The 26,124-nt window shown below is 41.6% G+C and overlaps 1 protein-coding gene across 1 annotated transcript in view; it reads left to right on the top strand.

The window, feature by feature from the left end:
* The window catches only part of SIK2 (salt inducible kinase 2), a gene marked incomplete in the record, with an annotated part of 278,722 nt that extends 257,012 nt beyond the window's left edge, over positions 1–21,710 (top strand). Inside the window, 7 exon segments of the mRNA XM_053690110.1 lie at positions 1,834–2,001; positions 8,532–8,775; positions 10,332–10,619; positions 11,330–11,487; positions 12,086–12,196; positions 14,761–14,852; positions 15,959–21,710. Coding sequence (XP_053546085.1) covers positions 1,834–2,001; positions 8,532–8,775; positions 10,332–10,619; positions 11,330–11,487; positions 12,086–12,196; positions 14,761–14,852; positions 15,959–16,502 — 1,605 coding nt within the window.
* Positions 21,711–26,124: the final 4,414 nt, after the last annotated feature.

The following is a 26,124-nucleotide window of genomic DNA, read 5'->3' as shown; positions in this document are numbered from 1 at the left end:
TTATTGGTAGCTACCAGCGTATTCTGCGGCTGATTTAGCTTTCTGCACTGCCAGCGAATCAACATGCAAATGCTGACACTGTAATGATTTGTTTTATGAAAATGTAAAACGTAGCTGTAAATTATATTGGTAACTTCTGTATTAGCTCGTTATATCAAACCACAATATATAAAAAATAATAATATCCCAGTGATGCGGGTGCTGGTGTTGTAGAGATGCAACTGAAAATATGGTTTGTCTTTAAATTGTTCCAGGGCTGCTTTTTATTTCCAATCTGTCCCTGAGTACAAAGTTCCAGGCTACATCGCAGATCATTTTACATTAATTTGGTATCATTTTTAAATGCATTACATATAAATATAAAATATTTCTACCAGATAGCAGCACTTGCCTATAAAAAAATGAATGAAAAAAGGTTAAACCTTTTGAAATTGGAAATGCTTGTGCACCAGTCATTCTTAGGGATAGGTTGCTCATTGGCTGACAGTTCTGTGCTGGACAGTAACACGCATAATAAAAATAAATGTTTTTTTGTTCAGCAGAAAAATATCTGTTTTTTAAACAATATAAAATGCTCTTTATATAATAAAGAAAAAAATTATAAGTGCTACCGATGCTATATTTAAGTTAAAACGCTATCGAACACCTTGGCAGCGTTTGCTATGAATATATATTTGTTGTTAAAAAAAAGTGTTCTTTTTATCTGTTCTCACAGAGTAACCTCTTGTGGATCATATTTCACTTAAATTGTTCTTCGGTATAAAAATGTTTGATTCTTCATAAATATGTTTTTATTTCATATTTATGTGATTCCTTTAAAAAGTGATCATTCATGTGACTAGGACGGTAGAGCGCGTTAATGATGCTTTTATTTAGTATTCCTGACTCGTACGCAGAACTACATGGCCTATTAACCATGTCAACGGGAGTTAATGTCCTGTCAATAACAATAATTACAGTCATAGAACAGATAAACTGTCTGTTCACCACGTCCCAGACAAATTATCTGTGTCAAAGACAAATAAGCAGCCTCCTAGTTCAGCCGGCCCTGCAAGATCTCACTGACCGCTAATGTAGCTGGCTTTACGCTTCCTTTTGCATAGCAAACATTCCTTTTTTGCATAAAACATTTTTCATGCCTTAAATCGGCAACTAAACATTTAAATCGGAGGATAAATGATAGGTTTGTTTTCAATACCTCTTTTTCCATTTACGTAATCTGGTGTCATATATGAAATGTTTAATCAACAGAGCTAAGACAAAAAGATTGTTTGACCTTGCGGAAAGTCGCGCACAGAGCTAAACTATTTTCTATCTCTAGGGAGATATAATCTCCTGTTTTGTATTTTCTTATTTTACATGCTTTCTCTGTTTATATATTTTGTGATTTATTTATTTTTGTATTACTTATTTATATTTGTGTTAAGGAATAAAATGTGCCAAGCAGTTTAGTTTTGTAATTTTAAGGTTTGACTGATTGCAATTCTTCTGCGCGTATTTATACAACAGCTTTGTGTTTCAGTAATGAGCGCTATGAAAATAAACGCAGCGTTTAGTTTATTGTCCTTTAGTTTGTTCTATGTATACTGAAGCAACTAATATAAATGCATTAAACAAAACGTATTTACCGCATTTATCATCCAACCGTTCTGCACTTTGTTTGATGAGAACGGCCATTTTAGTTGGTTTTACCTAAAGCTACCACAATACATGCTAAATTAGCTTCATAATAAAACCAAGTAGTTCTGGGGGTGAAGTGTACTGTATAGGGAACAAGTTCACTCTATTTCATGTTTGCCCTTTAACGTGTTTTCTCTATTAACTCTTCTGCAGGCCAGTACTGTGGTGTCACCCGTGAATCTCATGTCACAAAATGTGCGAATGATGAGGCCGCCAGTTCTCCCAGAATCCTCCACTGTAGAACCTTCCTTCTCCTATCCACAGAGCAGCTGTCAGGCTGAGACCACATTCCTAGAAGAGGAAAGCATCAGCACTCCACCAGTAAGTCGCCATCTCTTTCCTACCTCTTTACTAGCCATTGGCCTGTATAATGGACACATGATAGAGTTTGTGAATCAGGGGGCAACTTAATAAACAGAGCTACAAGGCTGAAGAATGGGTTGATAAATAGTACAATATAGGAACTTATGATGTAGATGGCACTTATGGGATCTGCCTGTACAAAGTCCATATTCATTAAAAAAACAGAGCTACAAACATTTAAGTGCACTGATAATTTGTTTTTAGAACTCTCTTCTTGATGAGATTTTCCTTAGAGTGTAATGTAGTAGTTGTGAGCTCTTTAAGTGGCTGAACACCATAAAGGGACATGTCATTCTTTGTTTTAATCCCCTTTATATATTTATACAATTTGTCATTTTCTCTTTGCTTGGCACTAGAGGTCTAATTTGTAAACAATATCATGCTACGGGAACATATTAAACAAAGCTTACATATGGTATTCCGCTGCAGAATGGGTTTAGTTGTGACAATGACTGAGGAGTCGCATGTGACTTTACCTCTGAGAATGAAACTGTCAAATGAAGCAGGAACGCTAGTTCCCCTGAATGAGCCATTCTATACTGCAGACCACGCCAGCAAATGAATCAATATAAACATTCAAACAATGAAAATGTTTTGTATTGTCCCATCTGTGTCTCTACAGACCATAAGGTGGAAAACATTAATCATAGGTTTTCTCTTTAGTGATCGCTCTTCTGTTGGGTAACAGTTTGTGACTGGCAGTTTCACTGCTTGGGGAGAGGTCTTCTCTTTTCCCTTGAGTGTATTTAGAGTTTTAGTGACGGTTATCTGGTCCTGTTACTGCATTTATTACAAGCCCCTGGACTAGTGGAAACAAATCTCATTTCCTGTTGCACGCTGTGAGATCAGAGAACGCTGCAGACCAAGATCTCACCAGCCTGAGAGGTTGTCACTTTAGTCACATTGTGACATGCTGCCATATATTGTATTTGGGATTACAGATGAGATCTTGCACATTTAATTCTGTATTCAGTCATAAATACAATGTTTTGTGATGCAGAAATGGATGTTTACACACAAAGTTTCAGGAGAGAGGTGACCTTAGCAATTAGAATGTGCTCTGGACCTAAACCACTAACAGAGTGACTCCAGCTGCCTCTCACTAACAATTGGTTGTACTGGTCCCACGCTGCCGCTTGGGTGAGGGAGTAGATTACAATAGGTGCATTAACAATCGCTTCATGAGTCGTGATAGTTCAGCTGCCGAGCTGCTGAGAGAGCTGTAAAAACAATGTGTAATATCCGGTATTTTTAGCTTCACCGCGGGGATCCTCTCTGAAATGTGCTGCTGCAGCCGCAGTGGGGAAGCTTTTATATTCGTGCATTATTCTGAAACAAAAAGATTTCTTCTGTGTATTTAACATTTTACAGACGCCAACAACTTGACCTTGTCAAAAAGCTGCACATCCTGGTACAGAAATGTACCCCGCAAACTAATTCCTGTAGCTCAAATTCAGATTGATTGCAAATATATTATTGTTATTTTTATTTATTTTTCATCACAACCTTAAAGGGACATTCTGATACTCTCTTATTTGTGATCTCATGTAGTTAACGCCCCTTGTAAACTGTTTAGCTATGTGACTAAGCCGATTGCAGAGCAGTACACAGCAGGCCTCACTATAAGACGGCAATACGTTTGGGAGGCAGCCAATAGAATGCTGCCACGTCATCTACAGCTGCAATTCTATTACTAGGGTCAGGAGATGTTGGGAAGTGAATTTTTCAGCAATTTAGGTTTCCAAAGATTCGGGTCATTTTCCAGCATCACACACATTTACCTCCTCAGCTTAGTGTCCTGTGTTCTATGACGGCCCCAGTGAGCACCCTTGGAGCGTCAGGGGTTACTTAGTATCACTATAAATTTGTACGTGGCATTGCTTTACCACTGCAAGTCACGTAGGATTCATATGGGAGATGGTGGGATTCGGCTACAGTGCACATTCCTTGTGTGAGAGAAGGGAAATTCTGCAACATATTACAGCTAACTGAGGGCAACATACTTATCCAGGTCACACAGATTACACTGCAGGGGAGAGTGCCCGAGTTCTCTGCATCGGCTGGTCACAGATGTATTTGTACTGTGCAACGAGTCCTTAGTCACATCCTGAGGAGAAATGATTAAATTCCCAAGTCTATGGCACTATTTCCTGTATGGGCTGCTCCCCCCCCCCACTCCTCGTACACACGTTCTACTGATACTGGAGGCTGTGCATAAGCAATCTCACTCACACAAGTCTACTGATACTGGGGGCTGTGCGTAAGCAATCTCACTCACACAAGTCTACTGATACTGGGGGCTGTGCGTAAGCAATCTCACTCACACAAGTCTACTGATACTGGGGGCTGTGCGTAAGCGATCTCACTCACACAAGTCTCTGATACTGGAGGCTGTGCGTAAGCGATCTCACTCACACAAGTCTACTGATACTGGGGGCTGTGCGTAAGCGATCTCACTCACACAAGTCTCTGATACTGGAGGCTGTGCGTAAGCAATCTCACTCACACAAGTCTACTGATACTGGGGGCTGTGCGTAAGCGATCTCACTCACACAAGTCTCTGATACTGGAGGCTGTGCGTAAGCAATCTCACTCACACAAGTCTACTGATACTGGGGGCTGTGCGTAAGCAATCTCACTCACACAAGTCTACTGATACTGGGGGCTGTGCGTAAGCGATCTCACTCACACAAGTCTACTGATACTGGGGGCTGTGCGTAAGCGATCTCACTCACACAAGTTTACTGATACTGGGGGCTGTGCGTAAGCGATCTCACTCACACAAGTCTCTGATACTGGAGGCTGTGCGTAAGCAATCTCACTCACACAAGTCTACTGATACTGGGGGCTGTGCGTAAGCGATCTCACTCACACAAGTCTACTGATACTGGGGGCTGTGCGTAAGCGATCTCACTCACACAAGTTTACTGATACTGGGGGCTGTGCGTAAGCGATCTCACTCACACAAGTCTACTGATACTGGGGGCTGTGCGTAAGCGATCTCACTCACACAAGTCTCGGATACTGGAGACTGCGTAAGCGATCTCACTCACACAAGTCTCTGATACTAGGGGCTGTGCATAAGCAATCTCGCTAACACAAGTCTCTGATACTAGGGGCTGTGCATAAGCAATCTCGCTAACACAAGTCTCTGATACTAGGGGCTGTGTTTAATCAATCTCACTCACTCAAGTCTCTGATACTAGGGGCTGTGCATAAGCAATCTCACTCACACAAGTCTCTGATACTAGGGGCTGTGCATAAGCAATCTCGCTCACACAAGTCTCTGATACTAGGGGCTGTGCATAAGCAATCTCGCTCACACAAGTCTCTGATACTAGGGGCTGTGCATAAGCAATCTCACTCACACAAGTCTCTGATACTAGGGGCTGTGCATAAGCGATCTCACTCACACAAGTCTACTGATACTGGGGGCTGTGCGTAAGCAATCTCACTCACACAAGTCTCTGATACTAGGGGCTGTGCATAAGCAATCTCACTCACACAAGCCTCTGATACTAGGGGCTGTGCATAAGCAATCTCGCTCACACAAGCCTCTGATACTAGGGGCTGTGCATAAGCAATCTCGCTCACACAAGTCTCTGATACTAGGGGCTGTGCATAAGCAATCTCACTAACACAAGTCTCGGATACTAGGGGCTGTGCATAAGCAATCTCGCTCACACAAGTCTCTGATACTAGGGGCTGTGTTTAATCAATCTCACTCACTCAAGTCTCTGATACTAGGGGCTGTGCATAAGCAATCTCACTCACACAAGTCTCTGATACTAGGGGCTGTGTTTAATCAATCTCGCTCACACAAGCCAGAGATACAGCTATATATACGGCCAGGGATACGGCCAGGGATACGGCTATACAGTGAGAGATACAGATAATTTAGCTACATAAGGATACATAGCTGATTATGACTTATTTTCTGCCTGTATATTTAAGCATTACCTCTGTGCAGTGTATCACTAGTAAGTGTTATTGTAAAATTATAAATCACGTTTGTGTACAGTTCGTATCGTGTGCATGTTCATTTTACAAACAAAAAATTTATTTTGCACATTCTGAAAACTAATACATCTGAACTGCAGTGCGCCCACATTATAGCATTAACAGAGCTGCACTTACATACGTGGCACCACTAGGAACATCTGCACATTATAGCATTATCAGAGCTGCACTTACATACGTGGCACCACTAGGAACATCTGCACATTATAGCACTGGCAGAGCTGCACTTACATACGTGGCACCACTAGGAACATCTGCACATTATAGCACTGGCAGAGCTGCACTTACATACATGGCACCACTAGGAACATCTGCACATTATAGCACTGGCAGAGCTGCACTTACATACGTGGCACCACTAGGAACATCTGCACATTATAGCACTGGCAGAGCTGCACTTACATACGTGGCACCACTAGGAACATCTGCACATTATAGCATTAGAGATGTAGAACAAAGTACAGAGGCGCCAATGGTGCAGATCAATGGTGATTTCAGCCACAACAATACCCCAATATGCACAGGATACTCACATGTGGTAAAGGCAATCAATTATGCCCATAGAGACAGGCTGGATTTCACAGCAATAGATAGAGAGCTGCCTCTTCGCTCAGCCAGCTGGATTGCTGCCAAAATCCAGCCCGCCCCTATTGGCATAATTGAATGCCTTCACCTATTGTGAGTACCCTGTGATCGTATTATATTGGTACACCATCAGAATCTCCATTGATCTGCACCATTGGCGCCCCTTCCGTGTTGTTCGTTCTTTTCACATTATAGCATTAACAGAGCTGCACTTACATACGTGGCACCACTAGGAACATCTGCACATTATAGCACTGGCAGAGCTGCACTTACATACGTGGCACCACTAGGAACATCTGCACATTATAGCATTAACAGAGCTGCACTTACATACGTGGCACCACTAGGAACATCTGCACATTATAGCACTGGCAGAGCTGCACTTACATACGTGGCACCACTAGGAACATCTGCACATTATAGCACTGGCAGAGCTGCACTTACATACGTGGCACCACTAGGAACATCTGCACATTATAGCATTAACAGAGCTGCACTTACATACGTGGCACCACTAGGAACATCTGCACATTATAGCATTAACAGAGCTGCACTTACATACGTGGCACCACTAGGAACATCTGCACATTATAGCACTGGCAGAGCTGCACTTACATACGTGGCACCACTAGGAACATCTGCACATTATAGCACTGGCAGAGCTGCACTTATATATGTGGCACCACTAGGAACATCTGCACATTATAGCACTGGCAGAGCTGCGCTTACATACGTGGCACCACTAGGAACATCTGCACATTATAGCACTGGCAGAGCTGCGCTTACATACGTGGCACCACTAGGAACATCTGCACATTATAGCACTGGCAGAGCTGCGCTTATATACGTGGCACCCCTAGGAACGTGCACATTATAGCATTGGTAGAGCTGCACTTACATACGTGGCACCCCTAGGAACAAGTGCCCATTATAGCATTGGCAGAGCTGCACTTACATACGTGGCACCCCTAGGAACATGTATACATTATAGCATCGGCAGTGCTACACTTACATACGTGGCACCCCTAGGAACATGTATACATTATAGCATTGGCAGAGCTGCACTTACATACGTGGCACTCCTAGGCACATGTGCACAATATAGCATTGGCAGAGCTGCACTTACATACGTGGCACCCCTAGGAAGATGCACATTATAGCATTGGCAGAGCTGCACTTACATACTTGGCACCCCTAGGAACGTGCCCATTATAGCATTGGCAGAGCTGCACTTACATACGTGGCACCCCTAGGAACGTGCACATTATAGCATTGGTAGAGCTGCACTTACATACGTGGCACCCCTAGGAACGTGCACGTTATAGCATTGGTAGAGCTGCACTTATATACGTGGCACCCCTAGGAACGTGCACATTATAGCACTGGTAGAGTTGCACTTACATACGTGGCACTCCTAGGAACATGTGCACACTATAGCATTGGCAGAGCTGCACTTACATATGTGGCATCCCTAGGAACATGTATACATTATAGCATTGGCAGAGCTGCACTTACATACGTGGCACCACTAGGAACATGTGCACATTATAGCATTGGCAGAGCTGCACTTAGATACGTGGCACCACTAGGAACATGTGCACATTATAGCATTGGCAGAGCTGCACTTAGATACGTGGCACCCCTAGGAACATGTATACATTATAGCATTGGCAGAGCTGCACTTAGATACGTGGCACCACTAGGAACATGTGCACATTATAGCCCTGGCAGAGCTGCACTTAGATACGTGGCACCCCTGTGCCTAGTGACAGATTTATTGACTTTGTGATTTCTTGCTGCACACTGACAACTTTGCAGCCGTTGAGTGTAACCTACAGGGTTTTGTGACTCATCAGCTGAGCGTCTCACACTTTTTCTCACAGGTTAATGGCTGCATGTTGGACCCACTGCCTCCTGCGGTGATGAGGAAAGGGTGTCAGTCCGTACCCTGCAACATGATGGAGACGTCTATTGATGAGGGCATAGAGACGGAGGATGATTCGGAAGATGACCCAGCCCTGGCATTCGCAGCTTTTCAGGCCAAGCGTAGCGGGCAGCGACGTCATACTCTGGCCGAGGTCACAAACCCACTGGTGGCGCTACCTAACATGGCACCGGAGGCAGAAGGTAGAGAGCCAGTATTTATATTTATTTATCTTTTTGTGCCGGCTAAAAAAACAATGTTTTAAAATGCATTTAAAGAAAAACATTTGTCTTGTTGAATAATCCTATAGTGTGGGATGTCATGCGCTTCATTGGTTGGCAGAGACGCAGCTCACAAGCATGAAGTATTTGTTTTATAAACTACACTAAGATTGTAAGTGTCCTGTTTAATAGACACACAGAAATGACGGCTCCCACAGCTGAGTTAATCCTGATTGGCTGCCAGGGACAAACCCCACAGCTGCATTAATGCAAGCTGAAAATAATAAATCCGTTTGTATAGCACAGGAGTGGCGCAGATGAAAGAAATATCCCCCTTTTATGTAAATTATGGAAGAAAACTGGTTGTGGGTTAAAACACCTGAACCTGAAATATTGTGATTCAGTTTCAGACCTGATTAAAGACAGCGCAGTTCTGTGATTGGATACATCTTGTTTTGGTTTGCTTTGTAAATTAATTCAACTGTTGCACACACCACTGGTATCAATTTCCTTTTGTGAAACCAGCAGAAGCTTCTTCTCAGACCTGTAATTTACTCTGATACAAACGGATCCAGAACTTCACAAGCCACAAAAAATGTTATTTATTAAAGAGCCACCGTCTGAATTACTGAGCAGATTACATAGCATGGGATAAACACATGAAAAACGAGAACAAACATAGCTTGGGAGTATTCACTGGTTTTCCACTTGCAAATTATGTTTCATGAAAGTCAAAGATGGCGGCTAATGAATGAAGTACAGATAACGCTTCTAGTAAAAGGTATTACTGGTTTTCAGCAGCATATGCACATATGCTACACTACACCTTCTCAGGGAGTCTGACCCAATACAACCCACCGCCAGGTCTTTAAGAGGGTGTAGTGTTTAAATACTGGTGCACGAGCACTCACAGCATACGTGCATATGTTGCTAAAAAACACCTTTTACTAGAAGCATTTTTGCTAATGGAATTATATTATTCAGTATTGAAATGAACCCATGCACATTTCAGTTTAGACTTTACTTTCCCTTTAACGGACCACTACATTCGGTAGAATAACAGTAATAAAAAGACAATGCAGGTTACAGGCTGTAAACTTGTGTCGGAATGTCACAGGCAGTGATGACAATTTATACACAGACTTCACCACCTGTGACATTCTATTGCCGTCTGTGATTATGGTGACATTATGGTGCTTGTACTTAGTGTTAACCTCCTGAGCTAATCTCTGGCATTCAAGGGGTTAATGCAAGTGGTACTTTGTGACGGTTATGTGATATTGCCATCAGTATGGAAAGGGACAGCAGTAACCTTATGAGGGTTTTGTAGAAATGAATACAGAAGGAAAACGTATTGGTTTAGCTTGTGATGTTATGTAGCGTTTTTCTAACCAATCACAAGCACTGACTGTGTGCGCCAATACTGCGGTATCCGTGCTCAGTGCGTCACGCTACACCTAAAAATACAGTTCTCTCAAATATTTGTCTTAACAATAATAGAAATAACTTGCTGTTTTGTTTTCTCTCTGTATCTACAGCTGGGAAGATCTTTACCATTGGAAACAACCCGTCTCTGGGCAGTATGGACTCGGAGTATGACACGGTCTCTGTGCAGAGCGATCTCAGTTTCCAGGAGGATAAAGGAGCCTTGCACGAGTCTGTTCTGGCTAATCAGTCGGTCACAAGATTAACCCCTCCCTACATAGGCCTGAGACCTACAAGCCTGGCGATGCCGGCACTCAGCACCCAGAAGCGAGAAACTCATAACCGGTCCCCGGTCAGCTTCCGAGAAGGGAGGCGGGCGTCCGACACTTCCTTAACACAAGGTACCGACCCTTTCCTTAAAGGGACATTGTACTAAGTAAATGCTTTGTCATTCATATGGAGAGAGACGCTCCTCGACCAGGGAGATTGACAGCTCCTGCCCGCGCGTGACTCTAACGTCATTATTAGAATCATTTCATTGCTATTCACAAGTGCTAAAAATGAAATAAAAAACAGCATCACTGTCAGTTACGTTTTTTTAGCCACACTACAAAGTTGTCCTCTGACCGAGCGTGACAAGACGATGTCAGGATAAATGCGGAATGTTTGTTTGCTGAACATTCTAAAAGTTCTGATAAAATTTAAAGGGACAGTATACTTGAAAATGTTTATAGTTTTAAAAGATAGATAATCCCTTTTATTACCCATTCCCCAGCTTTGCACAACCAACACTGTTATATAAATATACTTTTTACCTCTGTGATTACCTTGTATCTAAGCATATGAGCCTAACTAGGTTTAGCTTTCAACAAAGAATATCAAGAGAGCAAAGCAAACTTGATGATAAACATGAATTGGACATTAACATTACACATCCTATGTGAATCATGAAAGTTTATTTTTGTCCCCTTAATGACTGAAACACTATAATATGTAATGTAGCATTTGATATAAAACTGGTGAAAGAGCTTCGTATTTCCTATAGATAAATCTGCTGTACAAGTTAGTGATTCTGTATCGCACTAAATACATTATTTATATTGGCTTCTAGGTATTGTGGCGTTCAGACAACACCTGCAGCACTTGGCAAGAACTAAAGGCATCTTAGACCTGAACAAGATCCAGATGTTGTATGAGCAGATGGGTCCTGATGAAAATCCTAACCTGGTTAGCGCTCCGCACCACCTCCATAACATCACTCACCCTCAGGTATGCGCCTTGCTATATAAATACCGCTGCATAGTGAGATTTCCAGCAGATGATTATTAATAAGCAGCTTCTATTTAATATGTTAGACTGAAGAATCAACAGATCTCCTCTGTGTTTTAATTTGATTTTAGAATCACTTTATCTGTTTCGTTATAAAGGTTAAGATCCATATAAGGATTCATTTGGTTCCATTTGGTGCTAAGTTACCCGTTATAGCGATTTGCTATTGAAACCCTTCTGCACGTGCAGAGATTGATGCATTGTGCGGTTCCTGTGCGCTTTACGTGCAGCTTTATGTCTCTGGTTCTACTTAGCAGAGGACTAAATATTAGTGCTGTAGTTCTGACTGTAGCATTGTTTATGGTGCAGTATAGATATAGAGATACAGTATAGAACATACACACACATTATATCCATATGAACAACGCATGTTTGTTGCAAGTTTATAAACTGAAAAACTATTTTACTTCTTTTTAAAGTCTGATGTAAACTGTTAGATATATTTAGGGTTACGTCAATAGGTTGTGTTGCTGATTGTCTCGGATAAACGTTGTTGTTGTTGTTTAGTCAGATGGTTTAATCTGTGCTTTGCTAACAGGATATCTCAGCACAACTTCCACACGTAGCCACGTTCCCCAATGGAATGCACTCACATTTATTATCCAGACGGCAGAGTTTGGAGACGCAGTATTTACAGCACAGACTTCAGGTAACATTTGTACATAATTATGTGTGTAATAAATTTACTGACTACACAGTGTCTGCAGCTGGTACTTAGCACCATTTCTTTCTTTATCACACACAATGTTTAGACAATGAAGGGTCAGTTGGGTACATGTATTGCCCAGTCAGGTACACGCACTATACAAGCCCGACAACTATATACACTCAGTATGCACAGTGCACTTTTATTTGGTTAACACCAGGATCCTGACACGTACACTAGATCCCTAGCAGGCAGCAAACACCACAATCCTGACGTGTACACTAGATCCCTAGCAGGCAGCAAACACCACAATCCTGACGCGTAGACTAGATCCCTAGCAGGCAGCAAACACCACAATACTGACGTGTACACTAGATCCCTAGCAGGCAGCAAACACCACAATACTGACGTGTACACTAGATCCCTAGCAGGCAGCAAACACCACAATACTGACGTGTACACTAGATCCCTAGCAGGCAGCAAACACCACAATCCTGACGCGTAGACTAGATCCCTAGCAGGCAGCAAACACCACAATACTGACGTGTACACTAGATCCCTAGCAGGCAGCAAACACCACAATACTGACACGTACACTAGATCCCTAGCAGGCAGCAAACACCACAATCCTGACGCGTAGACTAGATCCCTAGCAGGCAGCAAACACCACAATACTGACGTGTACACTAGATCCCTAGCAGGCAGCAAACACCACAATACTGACACGTACACTAGATCCCTAGCAGGCAGCAAACACCACAATCCTGACGCGTAGACTAGATCCCTAGCAGGCAGCAAACACCACAATCCTGACGCGTAGACTAGATCCCTAGCAGGCAGCAAACACCACAATCCTGACACGTACACTAGATCCCTAGCAGGCAGCATTGTGGTCTAGTGTACATGTCAGGATTGTGGTGTTTGCTGCCTGCTAGGGATCTAGTGTACGTGTCAGGATTGTGGTGTTTGCTGCCTGCTAGGGATCTAGTGTACACGTCGGTAAACACCACAATCCTGACGTGTACACTAGATCCCTAGCAGGCAGCAAACACCACAATCCTGACGTGTACACTAGATCCCTAGCAGGCAGCAAACACCACAATCCTGACGCGTACACTAGATCCCTAACAGGCAGCAAACACCACAATCCTGATGCGTACACTAGATCCCTAGCAGGCAGCAAACACCACAATCCTGATGCGTACACTAGATCCCTAGCAGGCAGCAAACACCACAATCCTGACGTGTACACTAGATCCCTAGCATGCAGCAAACACCACAATACTGACGTGTACACTAGATCCCTAGCAGGCAGCAAACACCACAATACTGACGTGTACACTAGATCCCTAGCAGGCAGCAAACACCACAATACTGACACGTACACTAGATCCCTAGCATGCAGCAAACACCACAATACTGACGTGTACACTAGATCCCTAGCAGGCAGCAAACACCACAATACTGACGCGTACACTAGATCCCTAGCAGGCAGCAAACACCACAATACTGACGTGTACACTAGATCCCTAGCAGGCAGCAAACACCACAATCCTGATGCGTACACTAGATCCCTAGCAGGCAGCAAACACCACAATCCTGACGTGTACACTAGATCCCTAACAGGCAGCAAACACCACAATCCTGACGCGTACACTAGATCCCTAACAGGCAGCAAACACCACAATCCTGATGCGTACACTAGATCCCTAACAGGCAGCAAACACCACAATCCTGACGCGTACACTAGATCCCTAACAGGCAGCAAACACCACAATCCTGATGCGTACACTAGATCCCTAGCAGGCAGCAAACACCACAATCCTGACGTGTACACTAGATCCCTAGCAGGCAGCAAACACCACAATACTGACGTGTACACTAGATCCCTAGCAGGCAGCAAACACCACAATACTGACGCGTACACTAGATCCCTAGCAGGCAGCAAACACCACAATATTGACGTGTACACTAGATCCCTAGCAGGCAGCAAACACCACAATCCTGACGCGTACACTAGATCCCTAGCAGGCAGCAAACACCACAATCTTGACACGTACACTAGATCCCTAGCATGCAGCAAACACCACAATCTTGACACGTACACTAGATCCCTAGCAGGCAGCAAACACCACAATACTGACGCGTACACTAGATCCCTAGCAGGCAGCAAACACCACAATACTGACGTGTACACTAGATCCCTAGCAAGCAGCAAACACCACAATCCTGACGCGTACACTAGATCCCTAGCAGGCAGCAAACACCACAATCTTGACGCGTACACTAGATCCCTAGCATGCAGCAAACACCACAATCTTAACGCGTACACTAGATCCCTAGCAGGCAGCAAACACCACAGTACTGACGCGTACACTAGATCCCTAGCAGGCAGCAAACACCAAGGGCTGTAGTAATTTATATCCTTATTAACCCAATCAGTGGGTTCCGTCCTCTCACACTTGCACCAATTAGCACCAAACAGAATAAAGCCATAAATGTTCCCTGTCTATAAATATGTCACTGCGTGGTTACGTGACACTGACCGTACTCTCCTGATGTTGCAGAAAGTCAACCTTCTGGCCAAAGCTCAGAACAGCAGTCAGTTGTATTGTAAGGAAATGCCCAGGAGCTTGGAGCAGCAGTTACAAGAGCACAGGTGAGCGCTGTGGTTGTGCCGGGAATGTGGGCACCAGATCCCTGTAACCGTACTGCATCTAGCGCAAGATCCGACCGGATCTCTATGACTTTTAACTACAGTTAGTTCATCACCTGTGATATTCTCTGCAGCTTATTCACTAGGGCTGGGCTCTCTTCCTCTTAAGGAAGCTCTATAGCATTTACACTATACGCAGTGCTTAGCTGCTGGTATATACAGTGCATTTACACTATACGCAGTGCTTAGCTGCTGGTATATACAGTGCATTTACACTATACGCAGTGCTTAGCTGCTGGTATATACAGTGCATTTATTTCATTACCCAGATTGCAGGAATTCTCATTGTTTTCAGTTTTGTTTTTTAATAATAATAAAAGAAGTGAGCCGTGGGCCCCTCTGGGTATTGTGGATACCGATACTTTTTTAAGAAAAGAGAACTCGGATCTGCCTGTATTTTTGTTTAATTTCAGTACTGCTCATACTGTATACTCACTCATGGCTAAGGAAGACGGTGCTATACTCCGTGTCCAGCACATTTTATTCATATTAAGTCACTTGCTGTTTATTCAAGAACTGACAATTTATGCTGGTTTTGTAATATTAAAGGAAACAAAAGAGTAAATAATCCCCTTACAACAAAAAGCAGCATGACCCCATTTTACAATAAGATTTGTAACCAGAAGCTGTCAGATCTCGGGTATGGCAGCTGAACGCTAATAAATGTCTCTAAAAATGATCATTTAACAAATGTAACTGACAAAAGACAAAAGTTCCTAGGGGGTGGGGACTACAAACGTTCCTAGGGGGTGGGACAACAAACGTTACCCGTAGAATTTATTCTGCCATTTAAATGTTGCCATAAAATAAATATGTGCACATTTGAGTCTTGTATTTACATATTTATTCTAATGGAATTACATTGACAACTGGGAACTGTGAGAATCAACATTTGCAAATACGATTCAAATGTTTAATTTGTTTTTTGAATGTTGCATTAAATTAATGTGAGTTTTTTTTTTGCGTAATGAATGTAGAATGTTCAGCAGATATTTGGCCATCCCCCGTCCTCCTGCCCCTAATGTAATTGTTTGCTTTTATACCGTCAGGCTGCACCAGAAGAGACTTTTCCTTCAGAAGCAACCTCAGCTTCAGGTGTACTTCAACCAGATGCAGATAGCAGAAAATCCCTACCCAATGCAAGGACAGCAGCTCCCATTGTCGCACCAGGAGGCCGTGCAGCAGACGCAGTTCAGCTTGTCTCAGCCGCTAAGCCCCGTCATGGAGCCGGCTTCTGATGAAATGCAATACGACCCTTTCTTAAGTCAGTATCACAAGCTGCATTCACAACAATTGCAAAATCTTGTACAGTCTGGTCAACCACAGGTAGCAGCACAAATGCACATCCAGCAGCATCCGCCCCTACAGTATGGGTACCAGACCTGCGACTTACCAGGGGCGCCATCCACTGAACCCGAATACACAAGCCAATGCCAGTATTCAATGAACTCTGCTCAACCAGGCAGTGTAGTCTTGCAGCAAAGTCAGGAGCCGCAGTCGGCATACGAGACATTAGCCCTTCCCGAGTCTTTTGATTGTGAAATGATGGAGACTGTTGACTCACAGCACAGTGGCTATGTCTTAGTTAATTAGTCGTAGTGATGGCAGTTGCATTGGTTAACGAGTGAAGACGAGGTAGGAAGAATGAAGTAAAAGAGGGCGAATTTTTTTTAAAATTCTGTTTTTCTTTTGTACCAACTCATTTGAGAGAAAAAAAAAATGAATTGCTTATTTTCCTACCCATTGCCTGCTCTGCGATGCAGAATCCAGCTTGCAGGTCTGAGCTCAGTTTGGATGAATTTCCCATCCTTTTCAGGCCCTAGGTCTTGTAACCTTGGTAAGATGTCATTTTAGAAGCCTGCAGAGGCGGAACAGAAGGAACTGGACTCCACAAATGGCGACTGGGTCAATAACCAGTGGAATGTCCTAGAGACTTTAAAGTGAAGCTCACATTTAATGTATTGAATTAACATTAAAAGCAATATCTATTTTGGGGGGGAGGATGACCCCAAATTTGAATGCAAAGACTTCTTGGAAAATGGATTTCAGGAATTAATCTTCATACTTGTCCATCTCTAAGCTACTGACATAGGCAAAAAGCACCTTGCAATAGTATATGGGAAGTGAAGAATTTAATCCAGACCCAAGATTTCTACACTACGGTGCCCTGGGATACGAAGACCATATAAGCTTTGGTGAACGTAGGAAGGTGTCATATGTTGGCTTAACCAAAAGCTACCTAGAGGAAACCTCATTGAACTGGTGGACTGTTTGTTTTTTGTGTCCCACCAACTGGTTCTGCCTCTAACACCCTCAGAGAACATATGTGAAATGAAATAGGCGAAGACCGTTTATGGGACGGTTCCTCTAACCTAAGGTTAGAGGCAAAATAAATTGTATCTCTGGTCTCTGGAGATGAAACAATTGTTACAAAACTGTTACTTTTTAAAAAGATGAAGAAATAATAATAATACAGACTGTGTTTTGAATCCACAGTAATATTGTATGTTGCTGTTTGTTGATAAAGCTTTGTACAGTTGTTAAACTATTTAGATTTTAGAGTCAGGAAAACACAAAATGAGCTATAAAAATGTGTGAAGTGTGATAGTTCTGTGCCTTTTTGGGTTCTTTTTATGGCAGATTCTACCTTTTCTTTTCAGATGGAAAAAGTTAGACCATATCCCATTTATATCAATGCTACATCCAAAGTCAATTCACAGTTTGTGTGTTATGTATGGTTGTTCCACTGTGTGGAAGACGAGAATTGTTTAATCAACTCAATGTTTTATTGCTCATGTAGAAACTAATGTCTAAGAAGTATTATAGCAATATTTAATTCTATTTAATGTCATGAACTGTTGATATATTAACCAGACAAAGCTAAAGTAAGTTGACATGGTTGTAACCTTAGCTCTCTGTGTCCTGATCACGTGTTCACAATATTTAAATGTTGCACTTTCTCTCGACTCAAATAGCCATAATGTGATAGAAAATTCCATTATGTACCAAATTGTTTGGAAAAATGTCAGTGGTATTATTATGTTTGTTTTTTAAACTTTAGAATTTGGTTGATCTTTGTTAATTCTGACATTTATAAAGAAAAACAAAATTACACTACAACGCTGAAGTACACTGAGCGTGAATCTATATAGTGTCCGTTCTAGTATCCTGTACTGGCGAAATGTATAGGGCACTTCACAGATTGTTCATTTGCCATTCAAACTGTAAGTCATTATGAGATTCAGTACCCAATGAATGAGAAGATGCTGTATGCAATAAGTGTACGACTAATTATCAGTATTCATACCCAGTTGTCTCAGCAAGCCTGTGTATTCTCTCACGTCCTTCCTGGGCACCGCAGATGTCACTGTCACAGCCCCCTCCTGCTGTAGATTTAGGGCTAGATTTATCAAGCCCCTGCGGCAGCAAGTTCTCACAAGAACTTGCTCGCCGCGATTTATCAAGCAGCCCCTAACATCTTCGCCACCTCTATTGTGGCGAAATTAAATCTCCTCGTCGAGTCCGACCGAGGAGATTGACAGCTCCTGCCCACGCGTGATTGGCTGTGCGCGGGCAGAGGGCGGGATTGCACGCAAGCTCAAAGTTGCGCTCGTGTGCAATGTTAATTACCTGCGGGTAATTTCGCCCCGCCACAGGCGAGCTGAGGCGTACAGGAGAGCGTATACGCGCCCCTGTACGCCTCGGCTTTGATAAATCTAGCCCTTAGTCACCACTTGCTTGAGAGTTTGGGTTTGCACAGTGCAGATCTGAACTCTGCTTACACATTGATGTGTATATCTTCAGCTGTGCTATCATGAGGTAGAGAGAGGGCTCAGTAAGAACCAATAAGAAAAATATTATTCCAAATAAACGTTTTAAATTAATTTATGGTTAAAAGAATGATCTGAAATATGACGTCATTAATTAGGAGAACACAGTAGTGACGTCATATCAGTCGCGCCTACATATGTGTTCATTTTCTTTATAAATAATATTGTTGTTCTCACGTTTTTACATCTTTTGATAATATTTAGAAGTAACTTTTATAGCGCTTTAAAAATCAATAGAGTCCTAGAACCTATTTGTATACGTTTTACTCGGATTTCTTTACTTACAAACTGGGAAAACTCACAATGACTTACAGATGGATGAGCTGTACATTACCACAAGGCAGTAATGAAAAACTTCATTCTTGTCACCAAAAAACACAATTGTGCCCTAAAAATAAAAACCACAAAATCTATTTGTTGGGAAAAGATCCAAATGTTATAATTTGCTTCGGAAGTTAAACCACATTTGACTTAAAATAAACGGATAAAACTCCAGACCTGGCCTCTATTTATCTCATCATTTAGATTTAAGTATTTTATTATCATTGTTGTAAATCAGCCACGTGACCCTTTATTATTTGGTTGTCAGAAATACTAATTATAAATCAATTTGTTGGTTTAATGAATCACTATTCGGTTGTCTTTCTTCCAGTACAGTTTTCATCTGATTCTTTATGGTTTCCAGCACCACAATTTATACATAAACTGCAATTCAATTCCATGAGCGTCTAATTAGGATCCTTTGTAACTGCTAAAGAGATTCATCTTGGTTTATTTCACCGTTCATCAATCACCAGCATTAATCATTTCTATGGATACAAAAACACAGAGAATTCCAATGTATTTGTAATTTGTCTCCAAAGTTTTTTTGTAATACTCGTAATAAAAAGTCACATTTTTACTGAGTTCTACATTACCTATTGCACCTTTAATATGGCGCACAACTGACTTCAGTTGCGCAGTTACAGCCAGACACCCAGTGCCTATAAACATGAGATTTTTATGTAAGAAAACAAATTAGCAGGTTAGGTTTATACGTTTGTTTTTGCACATTGCAACGACAATTAATGTACAAACCAGGGCAGGATCTAGAGTTTGTTTCTAATTATAATTATTTGTCTGTATTTAAATTCATAAAAAGATCATTTATAAATGTGCTGGGTGAAAAAGCACAACGCATATCATAGTATTATACTGATGAGGGTTTCTAGTGAACCCCCCAACATCTGTAAGTGCATAAATATAATACAGGCAGGTCCTTGATATATGGTGGCATTATCTCTGAAGGGGAACGTAGCAGTTATCTGATGGTGGCTGAGTTAGATAATGTTTGGCAGCCATATTGCTTTTACTTCCCCAAAATATCCGTCATCCACTGAATTTTTTTTCTATTTTTTAATGTCTTTAAGTGCAAAATACTGCATATTAGGTGCTTGTCTGAAACTGTAGGAGAGCGGTTACCCAGTATTCCCATCTATGTTGTGTGGTAACAACTGGATGATGATCTCTTGCAGATTGCTAGGCCTGGCGTAAATACACTGATGGATCCAACTAATGATATTACAACTAATAACGTACAAAAGCTTCTTATACAAGAAAGAATAAAAAGCTTAGTGTTACACAGAATGCATTGTGGGTATTGTCACTGCATTGTGGGTATTGTCACTGCATTGTGGGTATTGTCACTGCATTGTGGGTATTGTCACTGCATTGTGGGTATTGTCACTGCATTGTGGGTATTATTGCATTGTGGGTATTGTCACTGCATTGTGGGTATTATTATTGCATTGTGGGTATTGTAACTGCGCAGCAGATAGGGCCGTTAATATACTTGAAATAGTAAAAGGAACAGAAATCTAGTAACTGCGCGTTCTACACAATATCCCTAACTGAATAACAGCAACAAGCTGCTTTATACACCACTCATATGCTGCAATAATATTTTATTGGGTTAAGAAATAGCCTAAAACATATATATATAATCTCATATCCATAAGTGACCGGAGGGAAGGGCAAGAGTAGGTAAATATATCTAAACATAAGTACCCACCTGAGCTGCCATGTGTATAATGCTGTGTAACTCTCTGCCCTAACAAATCCCTTACTGGCTTTATTCACTAAAGTGCAAATACTGTATTCACTAAGCTATGCCGAGATCTCTACAGCTGTATAGTGCTCCCCTGTAAAACCTCCGGTAACTGGCACCTAAAGTGCTTTTATCATTTAGGGTTAATTAGTGTATTTTCCTTATAATTACAGAACATTTACTGAGAGCCCAGTAAGGACACACACTATAATAATACAACTACTGGGGGTATTTGCTAAAGATATTAATAAATAATAAAATAATTATGCCCAGGTGAAGTCAGCACTTGTTATCACACAAGCACCAGTTGTGTATTAGTTCATAGTGAAGTCTTTTGCACCCAGTTGTGTGATGCGGCTCAGTTATCAGACAGACGACATTAAGATACTAATGACAATTAGTCTGATGTTTTTGCTAACAAGACTTGTTCAATTGTTTAATTAGTTATTTCAGATTCATTGTCTGTTTCCTGTGCTACAGAATTGTGCAAATAAAAAGTCTGTATGCACCGCAGTTTAAACCCTGATAGGGCCCCTATTGTAAGATCTGATTGGTAGATGGGTAAAATTACAGCCAGTAGCCATCATCTGAACGATATGCATCCCAATAACCTGATTATTAGCATACTGTAGTATGCTCTCCCAGGGAGAGAGGGCAACAAACTAGTATTTCTAGCCTCTGGCAGACAAGGAGTTACTGGAGTGTGAGATCAGATAAAAAGCCAGTAATACAAATCCTGGGGGTGTCTTATGGTTTTATTTTTGAGCTGGTTTGTTACAAGCACCTAATTAGGTGACTGTTTTGCTCTCAACGCACAAGAGACATTGTCAGTTACAATTTGTCTACGTTACTATCGCAGACGGATAATAAAGACGTTTCAGTACAGTCATGTGGTTTGGTGTTTATTTGGGGAGGGTACGTGGGTATTTTATACTGTGAATCTACAGACCAGATATAATACTGAGATAAAGGCTAATACAGGGAACATTTCACTTCTGCGCTACAGAAAAACTAACTGCAGCTGTATCAGTTTAGACACTTCCCACAGCTGTATTGGAATTTGGTAGTGCAAGTCACGTGCACGCTGCTAAACTAACTAAGGATGCTGTCATGGAAGGGAGACAGAGGGTACTTTGCAGTCTTCTTGCACAAATGTGAACTCTAGAACTTTTTACTGTCTCTATTTAACCCCTTAAGGACCAGGCATTTCAGTCTAAAACTTGCCCAAAATACCAGAGCATTTTTTTTACCTGTTAAAACTATATTTCTTTCATGTAATTAACAAGAGTCCATGAGCTAGTGACGTATGGGATATACATTCCTACCAGGAGGGGCAAAGTTTCCCAAACCTTAAAATGCCTATAAATACACCCCTCACCACACCCACAAATCAGTTTTACAAACTTTGCCTCCAAGGGAGGTGGTGAAGTAAGTTTGTGCTAGATTCTACGTTGATATGCGCTCCGCAGCAAGTTGGAGCCCGGTTTTCCTCTCAGCGTGCAGTGAATGTCAGAGGGATGTGAGGAGAGTATTGCCTATTGAATGCAGTGATCTCCTTCTACGGGGTCTATTTCATAAGGTTCTCTGTTATCGGTCGTAGAGATTCATCTCTTACCTCCCTTTTCAGATCGACGATATACTCTTATATTTACCATTTCCTCTACTGATTCTCGTTTCAGTACTGGTTTGGCTTTCTACAAACATGTAGATGAGTGTCCTGGGGTAAGTAAGTCTTATTTTCTGTGACACTCTAAGCTATGGTTGGGCACTTTATTTATAAAGTTCTAAATATATGTATTCAAACATTTATTTGCCTTGACTCAGAATGTTCAACTTTCCTTATTTCCAGACAGTCAGTTTCATATTTGGGATTATGCTTTAAATTATCATATTTTTTCTTACCTCAAAAATTTGACTTTTTTCCCTGTGGGCTGTTAGGCTCGCGGGGGCTGAAAATGCTTCATTTTATTGCGTCATTCTTGGCGCGGACTTTTTTGGCGCAAAAATTCTTTTCCATTTCCGGCGTCATACGTGTCGCCGGAAGTTGCGTCATTTTTGACGTTATTTTGCGCCAAAAATGTCGGCGTTCCGGATGTGGCGTCATTTTTGGCGCCAAAAGCATTTAGGCGCCAAATAATGTGGGCGTCTTATTTGGCGCCAAAAAATATGGGCGTCGCTTTTGTCTCCACATTATTTCAGTCTCATTTTTCATTTGCTTCTGGTTGCTAGAAGCTTGATGTTTGGCATTTTTTTCCCATTCCTGAAACTGTCTTATAAGGAATTTGATCTATTTTGCTTTATATGTTGTTTTTTCTCTTACATATTGCAAGATGTCTCACGTTGCATCTGAGCCAGAAGATACTACAGGAAAACCACTGCCTGCTGGATCTACCAAAGCTAAGTGTATCTGCTGTAAACTTTTGGTAGCTATTCCTCCAGCTGTTGTTTGTAATAATTGTCATGACAAACTTGTTAAAGCAGATAATATTTCCTTTAGTGATGTACCATTGCCTGTTGCAGTTCCCTCAACATCTAAGGTGCAGAATGTTCCTGATAACATAAGAGATTTTGTTTCTGAATCCATAAAGAAAGCTTTGTCTGTTATTTCTCCTTCTAGTAAACGTAAAAAGTCTTTTAAATCTTCTCTCTCTACAGATGAATTTTTAAATGAACACCATCATTCTGATTCTTTGGACTCTTCTGGTTCAGAGGATTCTGTCTCAGAGATTGATGCTGATAAATCTTCATATTTATTTAAGATGGAATTTATTCGCTCTTTACTTAAAGAAGTATTAATTGCTTTAGAAATAGAGGATTCTAGTCCTCTTGATACTAATTCTATACGTTTGGATAAGGTTTTTAAAGCTCCTGCGGTTATTCCAGAAGTCTTTCCTGTTCCTAATGCTATTTCTGCAGTAATTGCTAAGGAATGGGATAAATTGGGTAATTCATTTACTCCTTCTAAACGTTTTAAGCAATTATATCCTGTTCCGCCTGACAGGTTAGAATTTTGGGACAAAATCCCTAAAGTTGATGGGGCTATTTCTACCCTTGCTAAACGTACTACCATTCCTACGTCAGATGGTACCTCGTTTAAGGATCCTTTAGATAGAAAAATTGAATCTTTTTTAAGAAAAGCTTATCTATGTTCAGGTAATCTTCTTAGACCTGCTATATCATTGGCTGATGTTGCTGCAGCTTCAACTTTTTGGTTGGAAACTCTAGCGCAACAAGTAACAAATCGTGATTCTCATGATATTATTATTCTTCTCCAGCATGCTAATAATTTCATCTGTGATGCCATTTTTGATATTATTAGAGTTGATGTTAGATTTATGTCTCTGGCTATCTTAGCCAGAAGAGCTTTATGGCTTAAGACTTGGAATGCTGATATGGCTTCTAAATCAACTCTACTTTCCATTTCTTTCCAGGGAAACAAATTATTTGGTTCTCAGTTGGATTCTATTATTTCAACTGTTACTGGTGGGAAAGGAACTTTTTTACCACAGGATAAAAAGTCTAAAGGTAAAAACAGGGCTAACAATCGTTTTCGTTCCTTTCGTTTCAACAAAGAACAAAAGCCTGATCCTTCGTCCTCAGGAGCAGTTTCAGTTTGGAAACCATCTCCAGTCTGGAATAAATCCAAGCCTGCTAGAAAGGCAAAGCCTGCTTCTAAGTTCACATGAAGGTACGGCCCTCATTCCAGTTCAGCTGGTAGGGGGCAGGTTACGTTTTTTCAAAGAAATTTGGATCAATTCTGTTCACAATCTTTGGATTCAGAACATTGTTTCAGAAGGGTACAGAATTGGTTTCAAGATGAGACCTCCTGCAAAGAGATTTTTTCTTTCCCATGTCCCAGTAAATCCAGTGAAAGCTCAAGCATTTCTGAATTGTGTTTCAGATCTAGAGTTGGCTGGAGTAATTATGCCAGTTCCAGTTCCGGAACAGGGGATGGGGTTTTATTCAAATCTCTTCATTGTACCAAAGAAGGAGAATTCCTTCAGACCAGTTCTGAATCTAAAATTATTGAATCGTTATGTAAGGATACCAACGTTCAAGATGGTAACTGTAAGGACTATATTGCCTTTTGTTCAGCAAGGGAATTATATGTCCACAATAGATTTACAGGATGCATATCTGCATATTCCGATTCATCCAGATCATTATCAGTTCCTGAGATTCTCTTTTCTAGACAAGCATTACCAATTTGTGGCTCTACCGTTTGGCCTTGCTACAGCTCCAAGAATTTTCACAAAGATTCTCGGTGCCCTTCTGTCTGTAATCAGAGAACAGGGTATTGTGGTATTTCCTTATTTGGACGATATCTTGGTACTTGCTCCGTCTTTACATTTAGCAGAGTCTCATACGAATCGACTTGTGTTGTTTCTTCAAGATCATGGTTGGAGGATCAATTTACCAAAAAGTTCTTTGATTCCTCAAACAAGGGTAACCTTTCTGGGTTTCCAGATAGATTCAGTGTCCATGACTTTGTCTTTAACAGACAAGAGACGTCTAAAATTGATTACAGCCTGTCGAAACCTTCAGTCTCAATCATTCCCTTCGGTAGCCTTATGCATGGAAATTCTAGGTCTTATGACTGCTGCATCGGACGCGATCCCCTTTGCTCGTTTTCACATGCGACCTCTTCAGCTCTGTATGCTGAACCAATGGTGCAGGGATTACACGAAGATATATCAATTAATATCTTTAAAACCGATTGTTCGGCACTCTCTAACGTGGTGGACAGATCACCATCGTTTAATTCAGGGGGCTTCTTTTGTTCTTCCGACCTGGACTGTAATTTCAACAGATGCAAGTCTCACAGGTTGGGGAGCTGTGTGGGGATCTCTGACGGCACAAGGAGTTTGGGAATCTCAGGAGGTGAGATTACCGATCAATATCTTGGAACTCCGTGCAGTTTTCAGAGCTCTTCAGTTTTGGCCTCTTCTGAAGAGAGAATCGTTCATTTGTTTTCAGACAGACAATGTCACAACTGTGGCATACATCAATCATCAAGGAGGGACTCACAGTCCTCTGGCTATGAAAGAAGTATCTCGAATTTTGGTTTGGGCGGAATCCAGCTCCTGTCTAATCTCTGCGGTTCATATCCCAGGTGTAGACAATTGGGAAGCGGATTATCTCAGTCGCCAAACGTTGCATCCGGGCGAATGGTCTCTTCACCCAGAGGTATTTCTTCAGATTGTTCAATTGTGGGGGCTCCCAGAGATAGATCTGATGGCCTCTCATCTAAACAAGAAACTTCCCAGGTATCTGTCCAGATCCCGGGATCCTCAGGCGG

The sequence above is a fragment of the Bombina bombina genome, chromosome 8 (genome assembly GCF_027579735.1).
Source record: "Bombina bombina isolate aBomBom1 chromosome 8, aBomBom1.pri, whole genome shotgun sequence".
In the NCBI taxonomy this organism is placed as follows: domain Eukaryota; kingdom Metazoa; phylum Chordata; class Amphibia; order Anura; family Bombinatoridae; genus Bombina; species Bombina bombina.
The sequence above is the reverse complement of the archived record's forward strand: the minus strand, read 5'-3'. Positions and strand labels throughout refer to the sequence as shown.